The 19,186-nt window shown below is 36.4% G+C and overlaps 1 protein-coding gene across 2 annotated transcripts in view; it reads right to left on the reverse strand.

Annotated features, from left to right (window-relative positions):
• LOC123525688 (nucleoprotein TPR-like) overlaps positions 1-19,186 on the reverse strand; it is a 94,870-nt gene that overhangs the window by 58,076 nt on the left and 17,608 nt on the right. For both annotated transcript variants that reach the window (XM_053538897.1, XM_053538896.1), the window contains exons 18-28: positions 15,879-15,944; positions 15,370-15,542; positions 14,555-14,633; positions 14,079-14,222; positions 13,606-13,779; positions 12,096-12,236; positions 11,512-11,622; positions 11,022-11,088; positions 9,678-9,841; positions 8,106-8,160; positions 7,423-7,520 (exon numbers count right to left, since the gene is read on the reverse strand). In XM_053538897.1, the coding sequence (XP_053394872.1) occupies positions 7,423-7,520; positions 8,106-8,160; positions 9,678-9,841; positions 11,022-11,088; positions 11,512-11,622; positions 12,096-12,236; positions 13,606-13,779; positions 14,079-14,222; positions 14,555-14,633; positions 15,370-15,542; positions 15,879-15,944 (1,272 nt within the window). The remainder of the gene's footprint in view (positions 1-7,422; positions 7,521-8,105; positions 8,161-9,677; positions 9,842-11,021; positions 11,089-11,511; positions 11,623-12,095; positions 12,237-13,605; positions 13,780-14,078; positions 14,223-14,554; positions 14,634-15,369; positions 15,543-15,878; positions 15,945-19,186) is intronic.

Here is a 19,186-nt window from a genome sequence, read left to right on the forward strand (position 1 = left end):
AAAGGGCCATTATTCTTGCCAAAAGCAGGATAGAGTTATGTTTCTTGATGTACAGTGTCCACTTATCATGGTGAAAAACTGTTGCAAGTTTTAAAGCAATAGCTTTGATAGTTTATTAAACAAGAGTGCCAGAAGGTCACAATATACGCCCGTCACAGTAAATTTCTTTACACTAGTACCTGTATTTGCAAATGGAATTTTAATTTTCTAGTTGTTTACAGTGTTGTTTTTTTTTTTTTTTAGAAATTATTGTAATTCTTTTATTTTTCTAAGTCCACAAAAAAAATCCTTACCAGGTGAGATACCTTAAAATACACCCAAAATTTGAAAGTAACATCAATGTTGTACCACAGAAAAGTGGTCTTGGTTTTTCCCTAGCGTCAATTATAAACAAGAGCACCGCCTTGCGGGTGCTGACGCTCATCTGATTTTTTTTGTATAATAGAAATATTGTCCTACCCATGATTTTCTAAGTCTAAAAAGGGCCATTATTCTTGCCAAAAGCAGGATAGAGTTATGTTTCTTGATGTACAGTGTCCACTTATGATGGTGAACAAGAGTTGCAAGTTTTAAAGCAATAGCTTTGATAGTTTAGGATAAAAGCTGACCTAAACATAAAACTTAACCAAGAAAACTGATTTTCTAAGTCCAAAAGGGGCAATAATTCTTGCAAAAAGCAAGATGGAGTTATGTTTCTTGATGTACAAGGTCTGCTTATGATGGTGAACAAGTATTCCAAGTTTCAAAGCAATAGCTTTGATAGTTTAGGAGAAAAGTTGAACTAAACATAAAACTTAACCAAGAAATCTGATATTTTCTAAGTACAAAAGGGGCCATAAATCTTGCAAAAAGCAAGATGGAGTTATGTTTTTTGCTATACAGGGTCAGCTTATGATGGTGAACAAGTATTCCAAGTTTCAAAGCAATAGCTTTGATAGTTTAGGAGAAAAGCTGACCTAAACATAAAACTTAACCAGGCAACGCCGACGCCGACAACCGCTCAAGTGATGACAATAACTCATCATTTTTTTTTCAAAAAATCAGATGAGCTAAAAAGTTACAATGTAAGTTATTTATAGTAACAACTAAGGGAAGTTAATCTTTAAAGAGAGAGAGAGAGAAAAAAAAATAAAAAATTACAAGTCCATATAAAAATCGTAACTAGGTAGAGATAGCTCAAAATACACCTCAGAATTGGATGTAACATGCATGCTGTACTACAGAAAAGTGGTCTCGATTTTTCCCTACGACTTGTAATGAAAAAGTTACAATATAAGCTATTTCCTTAAACCTACACAGATCTTTGTACCAAAAGAACAAAAACACAATATGCTTCATATATTGTATAATATGTAATGAGCACTTGGGCACGATGAGCTTACATTGTTTCTTCTTCCAATATTATCATATCCATTACATTTACATATAAGAAAATACTGACACGAATCATATAACAACTTCAAATACCATTCAATTCATAAATATCAATTCAATGATTGAACATGCATAACATTCACTTCTCATGTATATATATATATATATATATATATATATAAACATTTTTAAATAAAGTAACAAATAATTTCCCGTGATTTAGATTTAAAAAATAATCTGTTTGTAAGCATAGGTGCCCAAAGCTGAATGACCATACAAATCACAACAATCGGCACGATAACTTGCCTTACCAGCGTTACTAAGGCTACCAACAAAACAACCATCAAAACAAGATTTTGATTGGCCTGATACAACAATAGATCTATACCTATTCAAGGAAAATATTTCCCACCTAATTGGCTTCGCTTCGCTCCGTCTCATGATGGTGTACAATTGTGCCAAGTTACATCAAAATCCCTCCATGCATGAAGAAGAAATGCTCCGGACAAAGTCATTCTTGTATCTGACCTTTGGCCTCTAAGTGTGACCTTGACCTTAGACCTAGGGACCTGATTCTTGCGCATGACACTCCGTCTCATGCTTGTGAACATTTGTGCTTAGTTGTATCAAAATCCCTCAATGCATGAAGAAGATATGCTCCGGACAAAGTTTTCATTCTTGTATCCTTTGACCTCTAAGTGTGACCTTGACCTTAGACCTAGGGACCTGGTTCTTGCGCATGACACTCCCTCTCATTATGGTGAACAAATGTGCCAAGCTACATCAAAATCCTTCCATGCATGAAGAAGATATGCTCCGGACAAAGTCATTCTTGAATTTTTCATTCTTGTATCCTTTGACCTCTAAGTGTGACCTTGACCTTAGACCTTGCGCATGACACTCCGTCTCATGATGATAAACAATTGTGCCAACTTTCATCAAAATCCCTCCATGCATGAAGAAGATATGCTCCGGACAAAGTCATTCTTGAATTTGACCTTTAACCTCTAAGTGTGAATCATCATTTTTTTTCAAAAAATCAGATGAGCTAAAAATGGTGCCAGAGTTATGTACCTTGTGTCATATGATGTCGGTGATGATGTTGAACAACTATTTTAAGTTTGAATCAAATCCATTCAGTAATAACAGAGATAGAGTGAAAGTGCATCAAAACTTTAACCTGAAAATCTAAGTGAAAAGGGGGGATAATTCATGAAATATTGGTGCCAGAGTTATGGCCCTTATGTCAGATGATGTGGATGATGATGAGGAATAAGTATTTCAAGTTTGAATCAAATCCATCAAGTAATTACAGAGATAAGTTGAAAAAAGAGAAAGTGTAACAAGAGGGCCATGATGGCCCTATATCGCTCACCTGTTTTCATTGCTCTTGAGGACAAGAAGGCCCTCAGAAAAAATATCTAAGTCCAAAGGACAGGAACAACATGGAAGAAATTTAACCAAAAAGAAAAAAAAAATCTTACAAGGTACAGATATGTCAAAATACACCTAAAAATTGGAGGAACCATCCATGTTGTACCACAGAAAAGTGGTCTCGGTTTTTCCCAATAATAAAAAAGTTACTAAAAATAAGCTATTTATAGTAACGTAAAAGGGAAGTAATAAAAAAACAAGAGCTGTCTCCATAGGATGACACATGCCCCCGATGGCACTTTGAATGAATAGTTATGGCCAATGTTAGAGTTTAGGACCTTTGACCTACGGACCTGGGTCTTGCGCGCGACATGTCTTCTTACTGTGGTACACATCCATGCCCAATATTTTTAAAATCCAAGCATGAATGACAAAGATATGGACCGGACACGCCCATCAATGCACTATGTTGAAATATGACCTTTAACGTCTAAGTGTGACCTTGACCTTTGAGCTACGGACCTGGGTCTTGCGCACGACACGTCGTCTTACTGTGGTACACATTTATGCCAAGTTATTTGAAAATCCATCCATGGATGACAAAGATATGGACCGGACACGAATGCACTATCATGAAAAATGACCTTTAACGTCTAAGTGTGACCTTGACCTTTGAGCTACGGACCTGGGTCTTGCACGCGACACGTCGTCTTACTGTGATACACATTCATGTCAAGTTATTTGAAAGTCCATCCATGGATGACAAAGATATGGACCGGACACGCCCAACTATCATGAAAAATGACCTTTAACGTCTAAGTGTGACCTTGACCTTTGAACTACGGACCTGGGTCTTTCGCGCGACACGTCGTCTTACTGTGGTACACATTCATGCCAAGTTATTTGAAAATCCGTCCATCGATGACAAAGATATGGACCGGACACGAAAATTGCGGACAGACTGACAGACCGACAGACTGACAGACGATTCAAAAACTATATGCCTCCCTTCGGGGGCATAGAAATATTGTAAGTGAACACAAGAAGGATCTGCCAAATAAATCTGTTGACATAAATGAAATTTCAGATCAGTAACTTCATTAGTTACGGAGATATACCCATTTTAATTTGAAATAAAGGGAGGTAATTTGACATAAAATCAGTCCATAGTTATCTACCTGATTGTCTCAGTCCAACTAATAACAATAACGAAATTTCAAATAAGTCCTATAAGTACTTACTGATATAAATCCATTTTGATTACGATCAGGGGAGGTAATCAGATATAAAATAACTTTGGAACCTACAATTGGATCTGATTTGTCATGGAATCCAAGATTTATAGTTGTTGAAGATATTTTGAAAGTTTGTATCAAATAAAACCATAAATGAAGTCTCTATATGGCTGCAAAAGTTAAAATAGCCAATTTTGGACCTTTAAGGGGCCATAACTCTGGAACCCATGAAGGAATCTGGCCAGTTCAAGAAAGGAAGCAAGATCTTGTGGTGATACAAGTTGTGTGCAAGTTTGGTTAAAATCAAATCATAAATGAAGCTGCTATTGTGCAGACAAGGTCAAAATAGCTAATTTTGGCCCTTTCAGGGGCCATAACTCTGGAACTCATTACGGAATCTGGCCGGTTCAAGAAAGGAACCGAGATCTTATGGTGACACAAGTTTTGTGCAAGTTTGATTAAATTCAAATCATAAATGAAGCTGCTATTGTGCAGACAAGGTCAAAATAGCTAATTCTGGCCCTTTCAGGGGCCATAACTCTGGAACCCATAATGGAATCTGGCCAGTTCAAGAAAGGAACCAAGATCTTATGGTGATACAAGTTGTGTGCCAGTTTGGTAAAAATCAAATCATAAATAAAGCTGCTATTGTAAAGACAAGGTCAAAATAGCTCATTTTGGCCCTTTCAGGGGCCATAACTCTGGAACCTATAATGGGATCTGGCCAGTTCAAGAAAGGAACCGTGATCTTATGGTGATACAAGTTGTGTGCAAGTTTGGTTAAAACAAAATCATAAACGAAAGCACTATCGTGCAGACACGAAATTGTTGACGCACGGACGGACGGACTGACGACGGACGAAGGGTGATCACAAAAGCTCACCTTGTCACTATGTAAGAGGTGAGCTAAACAAGTGAATGAAGTATTGCCATGCAATACAAAGTCCCCTACTGGAAGGCACCTAATTTTCTCTACTGCAGTATAACATAATGAACTGATATCTGTCAATGATGTATAAACAATATTGTACTACATATACAATATGTGATAACAACACACTTGGATTAAAATGTGCATATATAAAAACCCACAGTTGTTTTCATATTGAATTTTTTTGGCTGATTATAAAAATGTTATCATATAAGTTATTTATAGTAACAACAAAGGGAAATTAATCTTTAAAAAAAAAAAAAAAAAAAATCTATATAATATAAGTCCACAAGAAACTCTTTACCAGGTAGAGATAGGTCAAAATACACCTAAAAATTGGATGTAACATGCATGCTGTACCACAGAAAAGTGGTCTCGATTTTTCTCTACCGCCAGTAATAAAAAAGTTACAATAAAATCTATTTATAGTAACAACAAAGGGACGTAATTCTAAAAACAAGGGTGCCTCATGGTGGTGAACATTTGGTCCAAGTTACATCAAAATCCCTCCTTGCATGAAGAAGAAATGTTCCTTACAAAGTCATTCTTGAATTTGACCTTTGACCTCTAAATATGACCTTGACCTTAGACCTAGGGACCTGGTTCTTGCGCATGACATGTTGTCTCATTCAGGGGAATATTTGTGCCAACTGATATCTAAATCCTGCTTTGTATGACAAAGTTATAGACCGGACAGGAAAAAAATCCTCTTGACCTTTGATCTCAAAGTGTGACCTTGACCTTTAAGCTAGGGTACTGGGTGTTGCGCATGACACGTCGTCTCACCATGGGAAACATTTATGCCAAGTAATATTGTAATCCCTTGATGGATGACAGAGTTCTGGATCGGACAGGGAAAACAACTTATTGACCTTTGACCTCAAATTGTGACCTTGACCTTTGAGCTAAGGGTCTGCGCTTTGCGCATGACATGTTGTCTCATCATGGGGAACATTTGTGCCAAGTAATATTAAAATCCCTTCATGGATGGGACAGGAAAAAAAACTCTGTTGACCTTTGACCCCCAATTGTGACCTTGACCTTTGAGCTAGGGGTCCGGGATTTGCGCATGACACGTCATCTCATCATGGGGAACACTTGTGCTAAGTGATATTAAAATCCCTTAATGAATGTCAGAGTTATGGACCGGACACGAAACAGACCCTGTTCATGCTATGTTAACATTTGACTGCTAAGTGTGACCTTGACCTTTGAACTAGGGGTCTGAAAGTTGTGCATGACACATCGTCTTATTATGAGGTACATTTGTGCCAAGTAATATTAAAATCCCTTCATAGATGGGAGAGTTATGGACCGGACAGGAAAAAAGCCTTGTTGACCTTTGACCTCCAATTGTGACCTTGACCTTTAAGCTAGGGGTCCAGGTTTTGCGCATGACATGTCGTTTCCTCATGGGGAACATTTGTGCTAAGTGATATTAAAATCCCTTAATGAATGTCAGAGTTATGGACCGGACACGAAACAGACCCTGTTCATGCTATGTTAACATTTGACTGCTAAGTGTGACCTTGACCTTTGAACTAGGGGTCTGAAAGTTGTGCATGACACATCGTCTTATTATGAGGTACATTTGTGCCAAGTAATATTAAAATCCCTTCATAGATGGGAGAGTTATGGACCGGACAGGAAAAAAGCCTTGTTGACCTTTGACCTCCAATTGTGACCTTGACCTTTAAGCTAGGGGTCCAGGTTTTGCGCATGACACGTCGTCTCCTCATGGGAACATTTGTGCCAAGTAATATTAAAATCTCTTCATGGATGGGAGAGTTATGGACCGGACAGGAAAAAAGCCCTGTTGACCTTTGACCTCCAATTGTGACCTTGACCTTTGAGCTAGGGGTCCGGGATTTGCGCATGACACATCCTCTCATCATGCAACATTTGTGCCAAGTAATATTAAAATCTCTTCATGGATGGGAGAGTTATGGACCGGACAGGAAAAAAGCCCTGTTGACCTTTGACCTCCAATTGTGACCTTGACCTTTGAGCTAGGGGTCCGGGTTTTGCGCATGACACGTCGTCTCATCATGGGGAACATTTGTGCCAAGTAATATTAAAATCCCTTCATGGATGACAGTTATGGACCGGACACGAAATTGCGGACGGACGGACGGACAGACGGACGGACGGACAGACGGACGGACGGAATGACGGAAAAGTGCATTCCTATTGTCCCCGAAACTGGTTTTCAACCAGTAGGGGACTAATAAACTTTAACCAAGGTGGGGACGCGGAAAGACGACGCCGGGGCGAGTAGGATAGCTCTCCTTATACTTCGTATAGTCGAGCTAAAAACTAGACACATATGCCCCCTAGAAATAATACTCTGTCAACTTAACAAAGCTCTAAAGAAGGACAAAGATGGGCAAACTGCATATCTTGTAAAACAAAACCACCCAAAATAGTACTTTATTTATTAATGACTTAAAAGAGCTTCAATCAAGACATAAATATGCCATAATTTAACTGTCTGTCTATTGTATTTACCAAGTTATGGCTTTCCTCTGTGATCCTGATATTCTCGTTGAGCAATTCTTGTCTCTCAGCCTCCAGAGTTTCTATCTGTGATGACAGATGGGTACGCTCTAAAATATAAATATTATTTAACATTATTCTCTTCTATTTACACTTGGGTAGTGTGTGGAAGAGCTGTAAATTTTGAGTTAAGACATGTAATTCATCCTACCTAAAGTGCTTGGTTTTTGAAACCCTAATAATTATGAAGAGGAAGTATTAGCAATCTTGTATTAAATTTGTATTATCAATAAAATCTGTGGAAAGATCCTTTGAAAGCAAAGAAGGCAACCAAGCAACATAACAGCACATTCGGTCTGATTAAGTCTGTTCATGAGGTTATGAAATGTGCATTACCCCTCATGCCCCCTTGTACCGAGTTAAGCAGAATTCTATTAAAGTAAAATTAGATGCATTCCATGACCCCAAAGGTCCAGAAAATACAATAACACTGACTCCAAGTCGTAATTCCTGACCCTTCTATCAGGCTAAAAGTTTAAGGAGGGCACAAATCAGCAAACCTGATTATTCAAGTTGTGAAGAAAACTCCGTCAATATATATAAATACATCACACTGCATGTGGAAAATTGAGGACTGCAGGATCTATAAGCCTTGTAACATGCTAATAACTGACAGTAGTTTATAAAACACTTACCCTCTTCAGCTTCCCTTAGTCTCTCTTCTAAATTTGTCTTGAAATTATCACTGGCCTGTAAACAATAAAGTTCATCATTTAATTGACAACAGCATTTCATTTAATAGCAAACATAGCATTTAACTGGCAACATAGCAATTAAGTGGTAACATAGCATTTAACTGGTAACAACAACTAGAGCTATCACTAAAGGTGATGAATGTACCCCCCCGCATGCACTGACACAGTACATTGCAATTTGACACACACAAGACTGCATAATTATGTGGACTGTATGTATATAGACTGTATGTATACAGTATAGTAACAAAAAACAAAGTCCCATAACTATGCAGAATATTTATCTAAAAGAATGTAACATGCCCCATGCGCAACTAGGATTGGTACTGATCACTTGTGTGAAGTTTCATTAAATTGTGTGCAAGGGTTTGGTAGATTAGGCACGCACAAGATTGCATATGAAGACTGTATGTACACAGTATGTTAACAAGAAACAAAGTCCCATAACTCTGCAATTTTTGTCGCTGAAAGAACCTAACATGCCCCATGCACAACTACTGTTGTTACTGATCAGTTGTGTGAAGTTTCATTAAATTGTGTCAAGGGGATGAGGAGAGATGGTGCGCACAAGATTGTGTCTATGTCTATAGTATAGTAACAAAAAACAAAGTCCCATAACTCTGGAATTTTTTTTTCTGAAAGAACCTAACATGCCCCATGCACAACTACTGTTGTTACTGATCACTTGTGTGAAGTTTCATTAAATTGTGTCAAGGGGATGAGGAGAGATGGTGCGCACAAGATTGTGTCTATGTATATATTATAGTAACAAAAAAACAAAGTCCCATAACTCTGCAAATTTTTTTTCTAAAAGAACCTAACATGCCCCATGCACAACTACTGTTGGTACTGATCACTTGTGTGAAGTTTCATTAAATTGTGTCCAGGGAATGAGGAGAGATGGTGCACACAAGATTGTGTCTATGTATATAGTATAGTAACAAAAAAACAAAGTCCCATAACTCTGCAAATTTTTTTTCTAAAAGAACCTAACATGCCCCATGCACAACTACTGTTGGTACTGATCACTTGTGTGAAGTTTCATTAAATTCTGTCAAGGGGATAAGGAGAGATGGTGCGCACAAGATTGCGTCTACGGACAGACGGACAGACAGACAGACGGACGGACAGACAGACAGACAACCTGAAACCAGTATACCCCCCCTTACAACTTTGTTGTCGGGGGGTACAATAAACTGGAGATATCTAAAGACTGCAATAATATGATAATGTATGTCATTGGCCAAGTTTATGTACTCTTTAGCACTGACTTCCGATTTAGGTGCATGAAGCTTTCATAATGTATTCCTAGCTAAACAGAGAAGAGTCAGACTACTAACATTTAACATCTTAATTTCTGTAAAAACCTTTTTATACAGATCACAGAATTCTACAATTTTACAATAAACTCTGAACCAGTTCATCAATGTTTATCTTTTTAGTGGTTTAATATTCTAAATAATATACAGTTGAGCAAGTTACTTGCAAAAATATTGGCCCATAAATACAAACCTCATTTTGTTTGACTATAGTTTGTTGTATGCTATCGGCTATTGTTTTATATTGTTCTACATGTTGCTTGGCTTTCTGTAACTGTGTCTGTAGACTGTCCACCTCCGCCCGAGACTGCTCCAGACTGGCTCTCAATTCCTTCAACTCCTCAACATTGCCTCCACCTGAAAAATAATTCTTGACTTAAACAAAGATGCAGATGCATTTGACTTTCACATTCTTTAAAGGGAAAGGCAACGTTTTTCTAAAGTTAATTTCGTCAGCTGGGATTCCTTAAATCATTTAAAGAAGTGAAAGAATTTTCAAAATCAGAGTAAAAATGAGAAAGTTATGAGCATTTAAACATTTGGCAAAATTGGCCGCCATTTTGTTTCCATGGCAACAAAAACAAAGTATCGGATTTATCAAATTTTTATATACACATCTGAACTGTATTTACTTATTTCTGTAAAATAATTCCTCTACTTTTTTCAGTTATAATGAAAGAAGTTATCATGTTTTACATCTTACACTCCAGAAACATGAAAATTAATCCATTTAAAAGGTTATTTGCTAAATAAAGAATTCCAGCAGTGTGTAAATGAAGTCATAATCACACTAAAATGGCTGCCTCCATGATCAGCCATTTTCTTAAATTTCAAACTGCCATCTCTTTTTCAACAGTGGTCCGATTTTAAATTTTTTTTCATCGTTATGAAAGGCTTGATGATCGCTTTCATATAGAATTAACTTATTCTCAGGCTTTCCTTACCCTTAATTTCAAATATTTAAATTGTTTCTGCTTTCACAAATATAAACCTTTATGACCAAGTTGTGTATACAGTTTCTAATAAACTGATGAATATAACATCATAAAAGTCTGAGCATTTCAGCAATTACAACAGTTACAGTAACTATCAATTGGCTTCAATTCTTTCAACTCAAACCACTGATTTCTGATGAAATGGACCAAACCGCTTTTAGTTTTATCTTAAACACTCACATGTGCAAGACCAGGGTAAAACCAGGACTCAAGATTATACACCCGAGCAAAATCTGATTGTTTCAGAGCACAAATTTTTAAATGTTGTTCGTCAAATGTAAAGCCTGACCTTCAAACTCTATTATACATGTAAATACAGCCTTAGAGCCAGTACTGGCGACATTTAGCGAGGTGAGATCTAGACACAAGCCATGTGGAATTACAATGTACAGCCACAAAAAATGACATAAAAATTAAGGATGCCTTTTCTCTGAAGTGCATTTAACCGATCTTATATTTATAAAGATTTCATTCATGGCATGGTACTATAATCAGCATATAATCCCCAAGTTTCAATGGATGTGTATTGTAAATAAATTTACCTGTATCGTCTGTGAGATTTTCCAGTCTTGTTTCAGCAGTCGCCAGTTTAGTTGAAACTGTCATAAGCTGAAATACATCCACAAAACATTTTTACATACACTGTTAGCCGATGATAAAGAAATTTAAATCGCTTTTGACAGTAAGAATTCGGTAGATTTTAAAATAATTTCTTTCTTATTTTGTTGTTATTGTCTACACACTAGTAATATTCCAATTTTAACTGAACCTCAGAACAATGTTTTACCACTTGCCAACATTCTTTTCTTTGCAAAGACTTATTAAAAACTTATTTTTCAAATGATTAGTAATTGGCCTTAGTAAAATGTCAAAAGCTTGCACAGGCATTTCAACATTGATGCAACATAACACACTTGTCATAGCAATACTGTATCTCCATGCAAAAAAAACATACTGAAAGGTTTGGGTGTAAAAGTAACTATTTCATATATACTTAATGTCTGGAATTTTCATATTTTCAGCAGATGGTACCTGTTGTTTCATTTCCTGCATTTGTTTATCTTTGGTTCCCAATTGGTCCTTTGTGTTCTGATGGCTCTTCAGTTCCTGTTCAATCTGACCTCTCAGTTCCTGTACTTGTTTCTAAAATTATATACAATGACAAAATATCAGACTACCTGAAATTCTAAATCCATGAACTGCTTCTCCCACTTACAGTATTAACGATCTCCTCTTATTAAATTTGTAGGTAATAGATATGATTTAACAAACACATTTAGTACCTATACAAGTACTGTGAAATCATTTTTATTTGCGTAGGACCAATTTTTGCGTGCTTCGTGCTAGGACCAACGCGAATTTAAGAACCTGCTATTATTATTTTCTGATTATATTTTCATTTCTAAATTTGAAAATGCGTGAATTTAAACCAGCGCGAAACAGTCCTTTTTCACGTTTGCGCGAAATTTCATGTCAGCGAATTTAAATGATTTCACAGTATATAGAATCAGTTAAAAAAGTACATTACAACTGAATAATTCATAATTCGTAGATTCTGCTATCAATCTTATGTTGTGATGTATATCTTGAACATTGCCTCCTTAAGCACCACTTACCTCCCAATGTTTGGTAATAGTTGTATGCTGTCTATCCTCGGTTTCTAGTCTCTTTTTCAGGAAAGTTTTTTCCCTTTCTAAAGTCTCAATCTGTTTCCCTAATCCAAACTTTGTTTCTTTCTCACTTCTTTCTAAATTATTCTGAAACATTTAACATAGAAAATTTAAAATGTCCGATGTCTGTTTCATAAGGAATCCATTATAACAAAGAACTAGACTACATAAAATATTTAGCATATCATGCTATATGAAACAACAGGCCTTCATGGCCCTAAGTTGACCTGGTTTCTGACTAAATTTTGTGCACATCAATCATTTAAGAAGTTATTTAGAGTTTTTTTTTCTATTTTAAGCTCTGGCAGCACCTAAGTGCAGTTGAGCAAAATCACTTATCAAACTTGAGAAAGCCAATGCAAGTTTGTTTATGACCAAATTTTATGAACATTAAAACTAGCCGTTTAATCCTTTTTTCTAGTTTAAGCTTTTGCAGAACAAACTTGAGAAATGTCTATCCAAAGATGCTACAGAACCAATTGTTGTTCAAAGCTTTTTTTTCTATTCTTTCCACTTGAGTTCTGAAGTGCAATAAAGCAGACATATTTAAAAAAAACTTTAAAGACAAGAAGCTGAACTAACATTGTTGATACAAGATGAACAAGGTAATTCGATGAATTGGTATACCCTGCCGAAAGGAGGAATGGCAAAAAATACATCCGGCAAAAAAAAGTTAAGGATGTTACTAAGAAGCAAATAATTTCATTAGTCAAAATCAATTTAACAGAAAAGGGGTGGGGGGGGGGGCATGACTTGGTGGAGGAGTGAGGCGGGGGAATGGTACAACTTTGCATGTTGATAAATATTCATGGAAGCTTTGAAAAAAAAATAATAAAAAGGAATGAAAAATTAGTATTATTTTTTTTCTGGGGGGGGGGGGGGGGGGGGGTGACCAAGGCAAGGTGGTTACAAGGTGTGGGTACACAACTTCACATGTTTATAATAAATGTTCATGGAAAAGAATGAAAGAAGTTTAATGAAATTCTACCATCTGGTTGGTTTGTTATGTACAAATCTGTAGTTTTTAAACAATTAATGGGCAATAACTCTAAGGAAAAACGACAGGCATCATCGAAGTATGTTGGTTCACATTTAGTCCAAGTTTCATGAAATTCTACCTGCTAGTTACTGAGAAATGGCTGCAGACGGACATTTTTGGGCATTTTTCATTAAATCAAGGGCAATAACTCTTAGGGAAATTGACTAATCAAAAAAAAAAAAACTTGACAGGCATCAACGCTGTATGCTGATTCATGTTTATTTCAAGTTTCATGAAATTCTACCTGATAGTTACTGAGTAATGGCTGCGGACGGACGTGACGGACGGACAACGCCACTTCAATACCCACCTTCCAATTTCATCGGCGAGGGTAAAAAACCATCCACCTACAGGAACAGCTCAACAAGAATACAGGTTCCACTGAAACTGATACAGATTAGATTTTTATTAACCTACTTGTATTGCCTGTAGATTAGCCATTAACATGGTCTGAGTGTGTCTCTCCCTGCGTATACTTTCCAGCTCGGCAATCACTCTCTGTTCTGATGACCTGATGAGATCTTTGTCTGCTCGGAGATTGTCAGCACGTGCCTGGGCCTTTGACATCTGCTCCTGGGCTGCCATCAACTCCTAGTCACAGTAAAAATGTCATAAAGTAGAACATTTCCTTACATCAAACAGAGCCAAGCAGAATAAATACTGATGGGAAACTTCACAATATTAAGAACTATAAGATCAGAAAGCTTAGTACTGCTGAAAATACATGCAAAGTCAATTATAGTAGAAAAGTAATATTTTTTCAAATTCAAGGACATATATTTACCATACAATCATTCAGCAGTTTTAAATTGTTGCTTTTTTAATGTAAAAATAGGCTGATCTTCAACATTCATGGCAGTATCTTCACAAATATTATCAAACTAGAATACCTGTCTGAGTGAGTTAATAGTCTGTTCATGTTTGTAGACTGATGCTGTATATTTCTGTAGTTTATCTTGTAACATTGCTATCTCCCTCTTGTATCCCTCGGCATTACTCACAAATGCTTTGTTTCTCTCAGCAGCAAAGTCAAGCTGAAACATAACTTATATGTCACTGTCTATTGTACAAAACTTTCTTTATAAACAAAACCCGTTTTCTAGCATTATACACTGATAGAAATCACAAGGTCTCAAAATGGCTTTAATACACATATCTATATTTCTTTTATAAATTTTGATAAAAACTTGAAACTTGGTATCTCAAACCTGATCTCAAATTTTCAGAAAATCAGCGTTTTAACTTTTATGTCAAATTAGATGTACTGCAACTCCGGTTCAGTATTATATAAATTGTACATGTGAAAAATTAGAATGCCTTTATTCATCATGCATTACAAACAAGAAGTACCTTTTAATCTACGTACCTGTGAAGCTAACTTGGCATTCTGTATGCGTAGATCTCCCATTTCCTGTCTGGACTTGTCTATCTGCTCATTCATTATCCTATAATTCATATCACAATAACATATAAATAATTACACAAATTAATACAGCAGACACGTAACAATGATCTTGAGATAAATTTAAAGTATTTTTCAAAGACTTTTTCAGAACTTCTTTTACTTTTTAAAGGTATATTTCTTGAAATCCTAGTCAGAACAACTTCCATCCAATATGTCCAAACGAGATGCCCATGGGCAATATGTTGAGCCCGCCAGTTGTCAAAAGGTCTAACAGCATCAAGTTTTAACATTTGACCTCTAAGTATGACCTTAATATTTGAGGTAAGGTTCTGGGAGTTGCACACAACACTCAGACCTAACATGACTTTTTACCTACAACTGTGACCTTGACCTTTGAGATAGGAACCTGGGGTTTGCGCATGACACTCCATCTCACCGGGGTTAACATTCATGCCAGATATAAACAATGTTGCTCCATGCATGTCGAAGTTATGGTCCGGACAAACAAATCTGGACGGACACACGCACCGACGCACACACATACACTGAACAGCCATTTGGACAACTATGTCTTTGCTTCCGCAAGCGAGTTCAACAAAAACTGTTGTTACAGCAGAAATTGCATTCTGTTTAAACTGAGATAAAATGTGATCACAGATGAATAGCCCCTTCTCTCAGGCATTACTGTACAGTCTGCTTTAGGAAATTACATCAGGGAGCAAAGGTCATAAAACAGAACATTCTGAGCAACTTCAGTAAACAATTTCAAGCCTTACTTGTCATTCTCCAATTTCTCTTTCTTGTATGATGTGAATTCTGCCTGCAGTTGTTTCAATGCCTTGTTGGCTTCATCAATCTTTTTCTCTGTTGCTTCAGAACCTGGGCTCTTCAGTAAAGATTTGGCTGGGCTCTTTGATTCACCAAGGCGTGAAAATGATGTATCTGGAGTCTGGGAATAGAATGAGCATTATCTTTTGTCAGAGGTCAATGTACAGTGTAAATGCATTACATTCAAACTTTTATATTCCTGTTTTAACTTTAGGATTTGTTCTGTTTCAAACTTCAACAATATCCTGTTTCAACTTTAACAATCAGGTTTCAACTTTGAAATATATCCTGTTTCAACTTTAACAATCAGGTTTCAACTTTGAAATATATCCTGTTTTATCTTGAAATATATCATGTAAGTTTCTGCACCAGGCTGTCATTATCATGTTAAATGTGAGAATTTTTTGACATGTAAATTTCTTCATGTTGTGTAAACATTTCTGGAAATATAACTTACAGGTGAAGCATTTGCCTGCTGTAGAAGTATCCTGTACATATCTCTCTGCCTAACTATAGACTCCACCTGAAAGTATAAATAGTTTGCATCAATGTCTAACCTTAAAATAGTAAGTAGCCTATCCTATAACTTCATGTTCCAGGGTTTCATGAAGAAATCCCTTATACTTTTAAAGTTATGAGAGAATCCATCTCTCCTGACTAAAAGAACACACAGATGACTGAACAGACTGACAAATGGAGAAAAATATATGATGTGCTTGTTCTCCACATTGTCTTCTACCTATTTATCAAATTCCAAACAAAATCTTTGGTGCTTTTTAAGTTACTGCAGGATAACAGTCTTTGGTAATATTTGTCAGTCAAAATCAAAGGCCACTCGCGATTTTTTCGTCATTTTGATCTGGCCGATTTCGATAGTATTGTTTGGTAAATCGTAGTCCTTATTTTCAAATGCAAATTCGAAGAAACTAAGGACAATCCGTGGTTATAAACAGGTCACGTGTGTCTGCTGAGAAGTGCCCAGAATTTACACCATGGATGTAATCAGGATTCATCCAGAAGGTCTCGCAGAAGAATTAACATACTGCATATATCTTATTCGGGTCATTTAAAATGAAGCTGTCTCATTTAATTTCATCGATGTGGTAAACTCTTTGATAAGAGACGTTCAAATGCTTTCAGAGGTACCAGACTCAATAAAATACTAGAAGTATGTTCTGGAACTATATTTTGTCTTTCTGGATGTTATGTGAGCTTGGTAAATCTGCACAATTCATGAAATGCACAGCAACAAATTTGTTATTTGCGCAGTGATTTTAAAAATTACTTTTTGAAATGGACAGGGATGGATAAATTTGGCTAATAAGTTTAATATGCAGTTTTTATTTGAATCTGTTAAAATAATATAGATTAATCCTTCCAATTAATCTTGTTTATTCTGGCTAAATTCCAATTTAATTGTTTGTATGTAATTTTGCATCGGTTGTCATAACGCTTAGTCGTTGCTATGGTATGTATCGCGAGATTTCGTAGCAGACAATAATTTATAAGTAAAGTCACGTGTTTGCCGTGCTTCCGATTTGCCATTCAGCACGAGGCCGTTTTAAGAACAACCCGCCCACCGCACCCCTTTTTTTGCATAATTTAAATACTATTTCGTTTGTTTTATGATACTATAGATTTTCAATCAATAATTATAATGGTAAAGTATTAAGGCAGTTACACGTTATATGCAATACTTGCCTATTTTTGCAACATTCTTGTTACTTTTTTGCTGCCGAGTTTTTCTCACTCTTTCAGAATGCTTTACTTTTTATGGCATCAGATGTTAAAGCACATGAGTCAAGAAACGCTATAACCAGACAGAATCGACACAATATGCTACTTTTGAAGTTCAACATCATAGTATCGTTCAGAAGCCAATGATTATATCATTCAGCCTTATTCGGAAGGATCACAGGATACGATGAAACTGGTGACACTGTGATGGAAATGTATTCTGTACTAGTTCAAAATATCTATATTGACCGTTAACATTCACCAGCGTTAACTTTTACTTGTGTTTAAATGTGCTTATTTAAAGAACTTGACACTTTAAGACATCTTTGCCTAATTTATGATTTTGATTACTTATACCATTTGTAATCAGATGTACATGGTGACATTTAGAAATGATGTGAAGTGCCTGCGTTTAGGAGATACATATATTCCTGTTTGTTAACTTTTACTTAGGTTTAAAGGTGCTTATTTGAAAAACTTGACTCTAAGACATTTTGCCTAGTTTATGATTATGATTACTTATACCATTTACAAATCAGATGTACATGGTGACAGTTATAAATGATGTGAAGTGAGTGCGTCAAGGAGATACATATATTCCTGTTTGTCATTTTAAAATTGCTTAGCTTGTTATCTTAAGCCGGTACCAGAACTTATAACTTTAAACTCTAAATATTTTCTTTTACTTTCATCTCTTTTATTTATTTTCTCTCTTCTAATCTTTCTTCTGTCATACTGGTGGAAAATTCTTACGTCTGGGTGCGACTAGGGCATGCCATACTGAGTTGTTAACTGTCAATTACTAAATCTTTTTGCATACTCATGGGTCCCTGACCAGCCGCTGCCATTAACCGGGGTTGGTGACACTCGTGGGTTCAAAATTCAATTTTTTCTGGTTCATTTTTTCGAGCATATAAGAATTGGCCAGAGAGCGAAAAGGGCTAGGCGTTCTTTAGTTGCTCAACCATTTACACAGGTTACATTTGTTGTTATTAGGTTTATGTTGCGCCAATGGTATCTGGTTCGTATATGGTACATGGTGTACCTGGTTATTGTATGGTACCAAAGGGGTACCTGGTTTGTATAAGGTACATGGAAGTACCTGGTTCGTATATGGTACAAAATGGGTACCAGGTTCGTATATGGTACATGGAAGTACCTGGTCCGTGTATGGTACAAAATGGGTACCGGGTTCGTATATGGTACATGGAAGTACCATATGGTACATGGAAGTACCTGGTTCGTATATGGTACAAAATGGGTACCTGGTTTGTAAATGGTACATGGAAGTACCTGGTTTTTATATGGTACCAAAGGTGGTGCCTGGTTCTACCCGGCTTTGGCGCAACGAGGTTCAAATTATCTAAGGCATGCCCGGGTCGCACCCTTTGTGAGGATTTTCAACTTCAATCACCATTTAACGTTTGAAGTTGTAAGCCACTATGACCGTCTTTCAATCCACACTTACCCTAAACGAAAAATAAACTTGTGTTTATAATCGGAAGTGTTTTTATTTTCTTTTAACCATGAAAGCTTAGGTTATATGATGGTACGTCAACCTAGGAATTCTATCCTAGAATAACATTTGATATTCTGTGACATAAGGGCATCAAGTTAACCACTATTATCATATGCGCAAACTAGTATTACCAAATCCCGCAGAATCTTTACTCTTGCTTATGCTTAATGAGTTACCGTGGAAGTAAATACGTGACTTTATTCGAGAATTGCACAAATACACTTAATAAATTTGACAGATTACATCGTATATTGGTCAAATCAAAATGGATTGACATAACTGAACTTCATTCGATCAATGAACTCTTTGAAATTACAGACAATCTTATGGAACTACATCAATGCACTGTCTTGTTCATCCATTTAAGACGAATGAGAAACTGTGTGAGAGCAAGGACTCATCAAACGCTTTTCAGCGTTTGGATGTACATTGCTCCATTTTGCCTTCTGTCCATGTACCAAGTTTCATGAATACAATATCTTGTACTTTTTAAGTTAGTGCAGGATTCC

The sequence above is a fragment of the Mercenaria mercenaria genome, chromosome 3, assembly GCF_021730395.1.
Source record: "Mercenaria mercenaria strain notata chromosome 3, MADL_Memer_1, whole genome shotgun sequence".
NCBI lineage: Eukaryota > Metazoa > Mollusca > Bivalvia > Venerida > Veneridae > Mercenaria > Mercenaria mercenaria.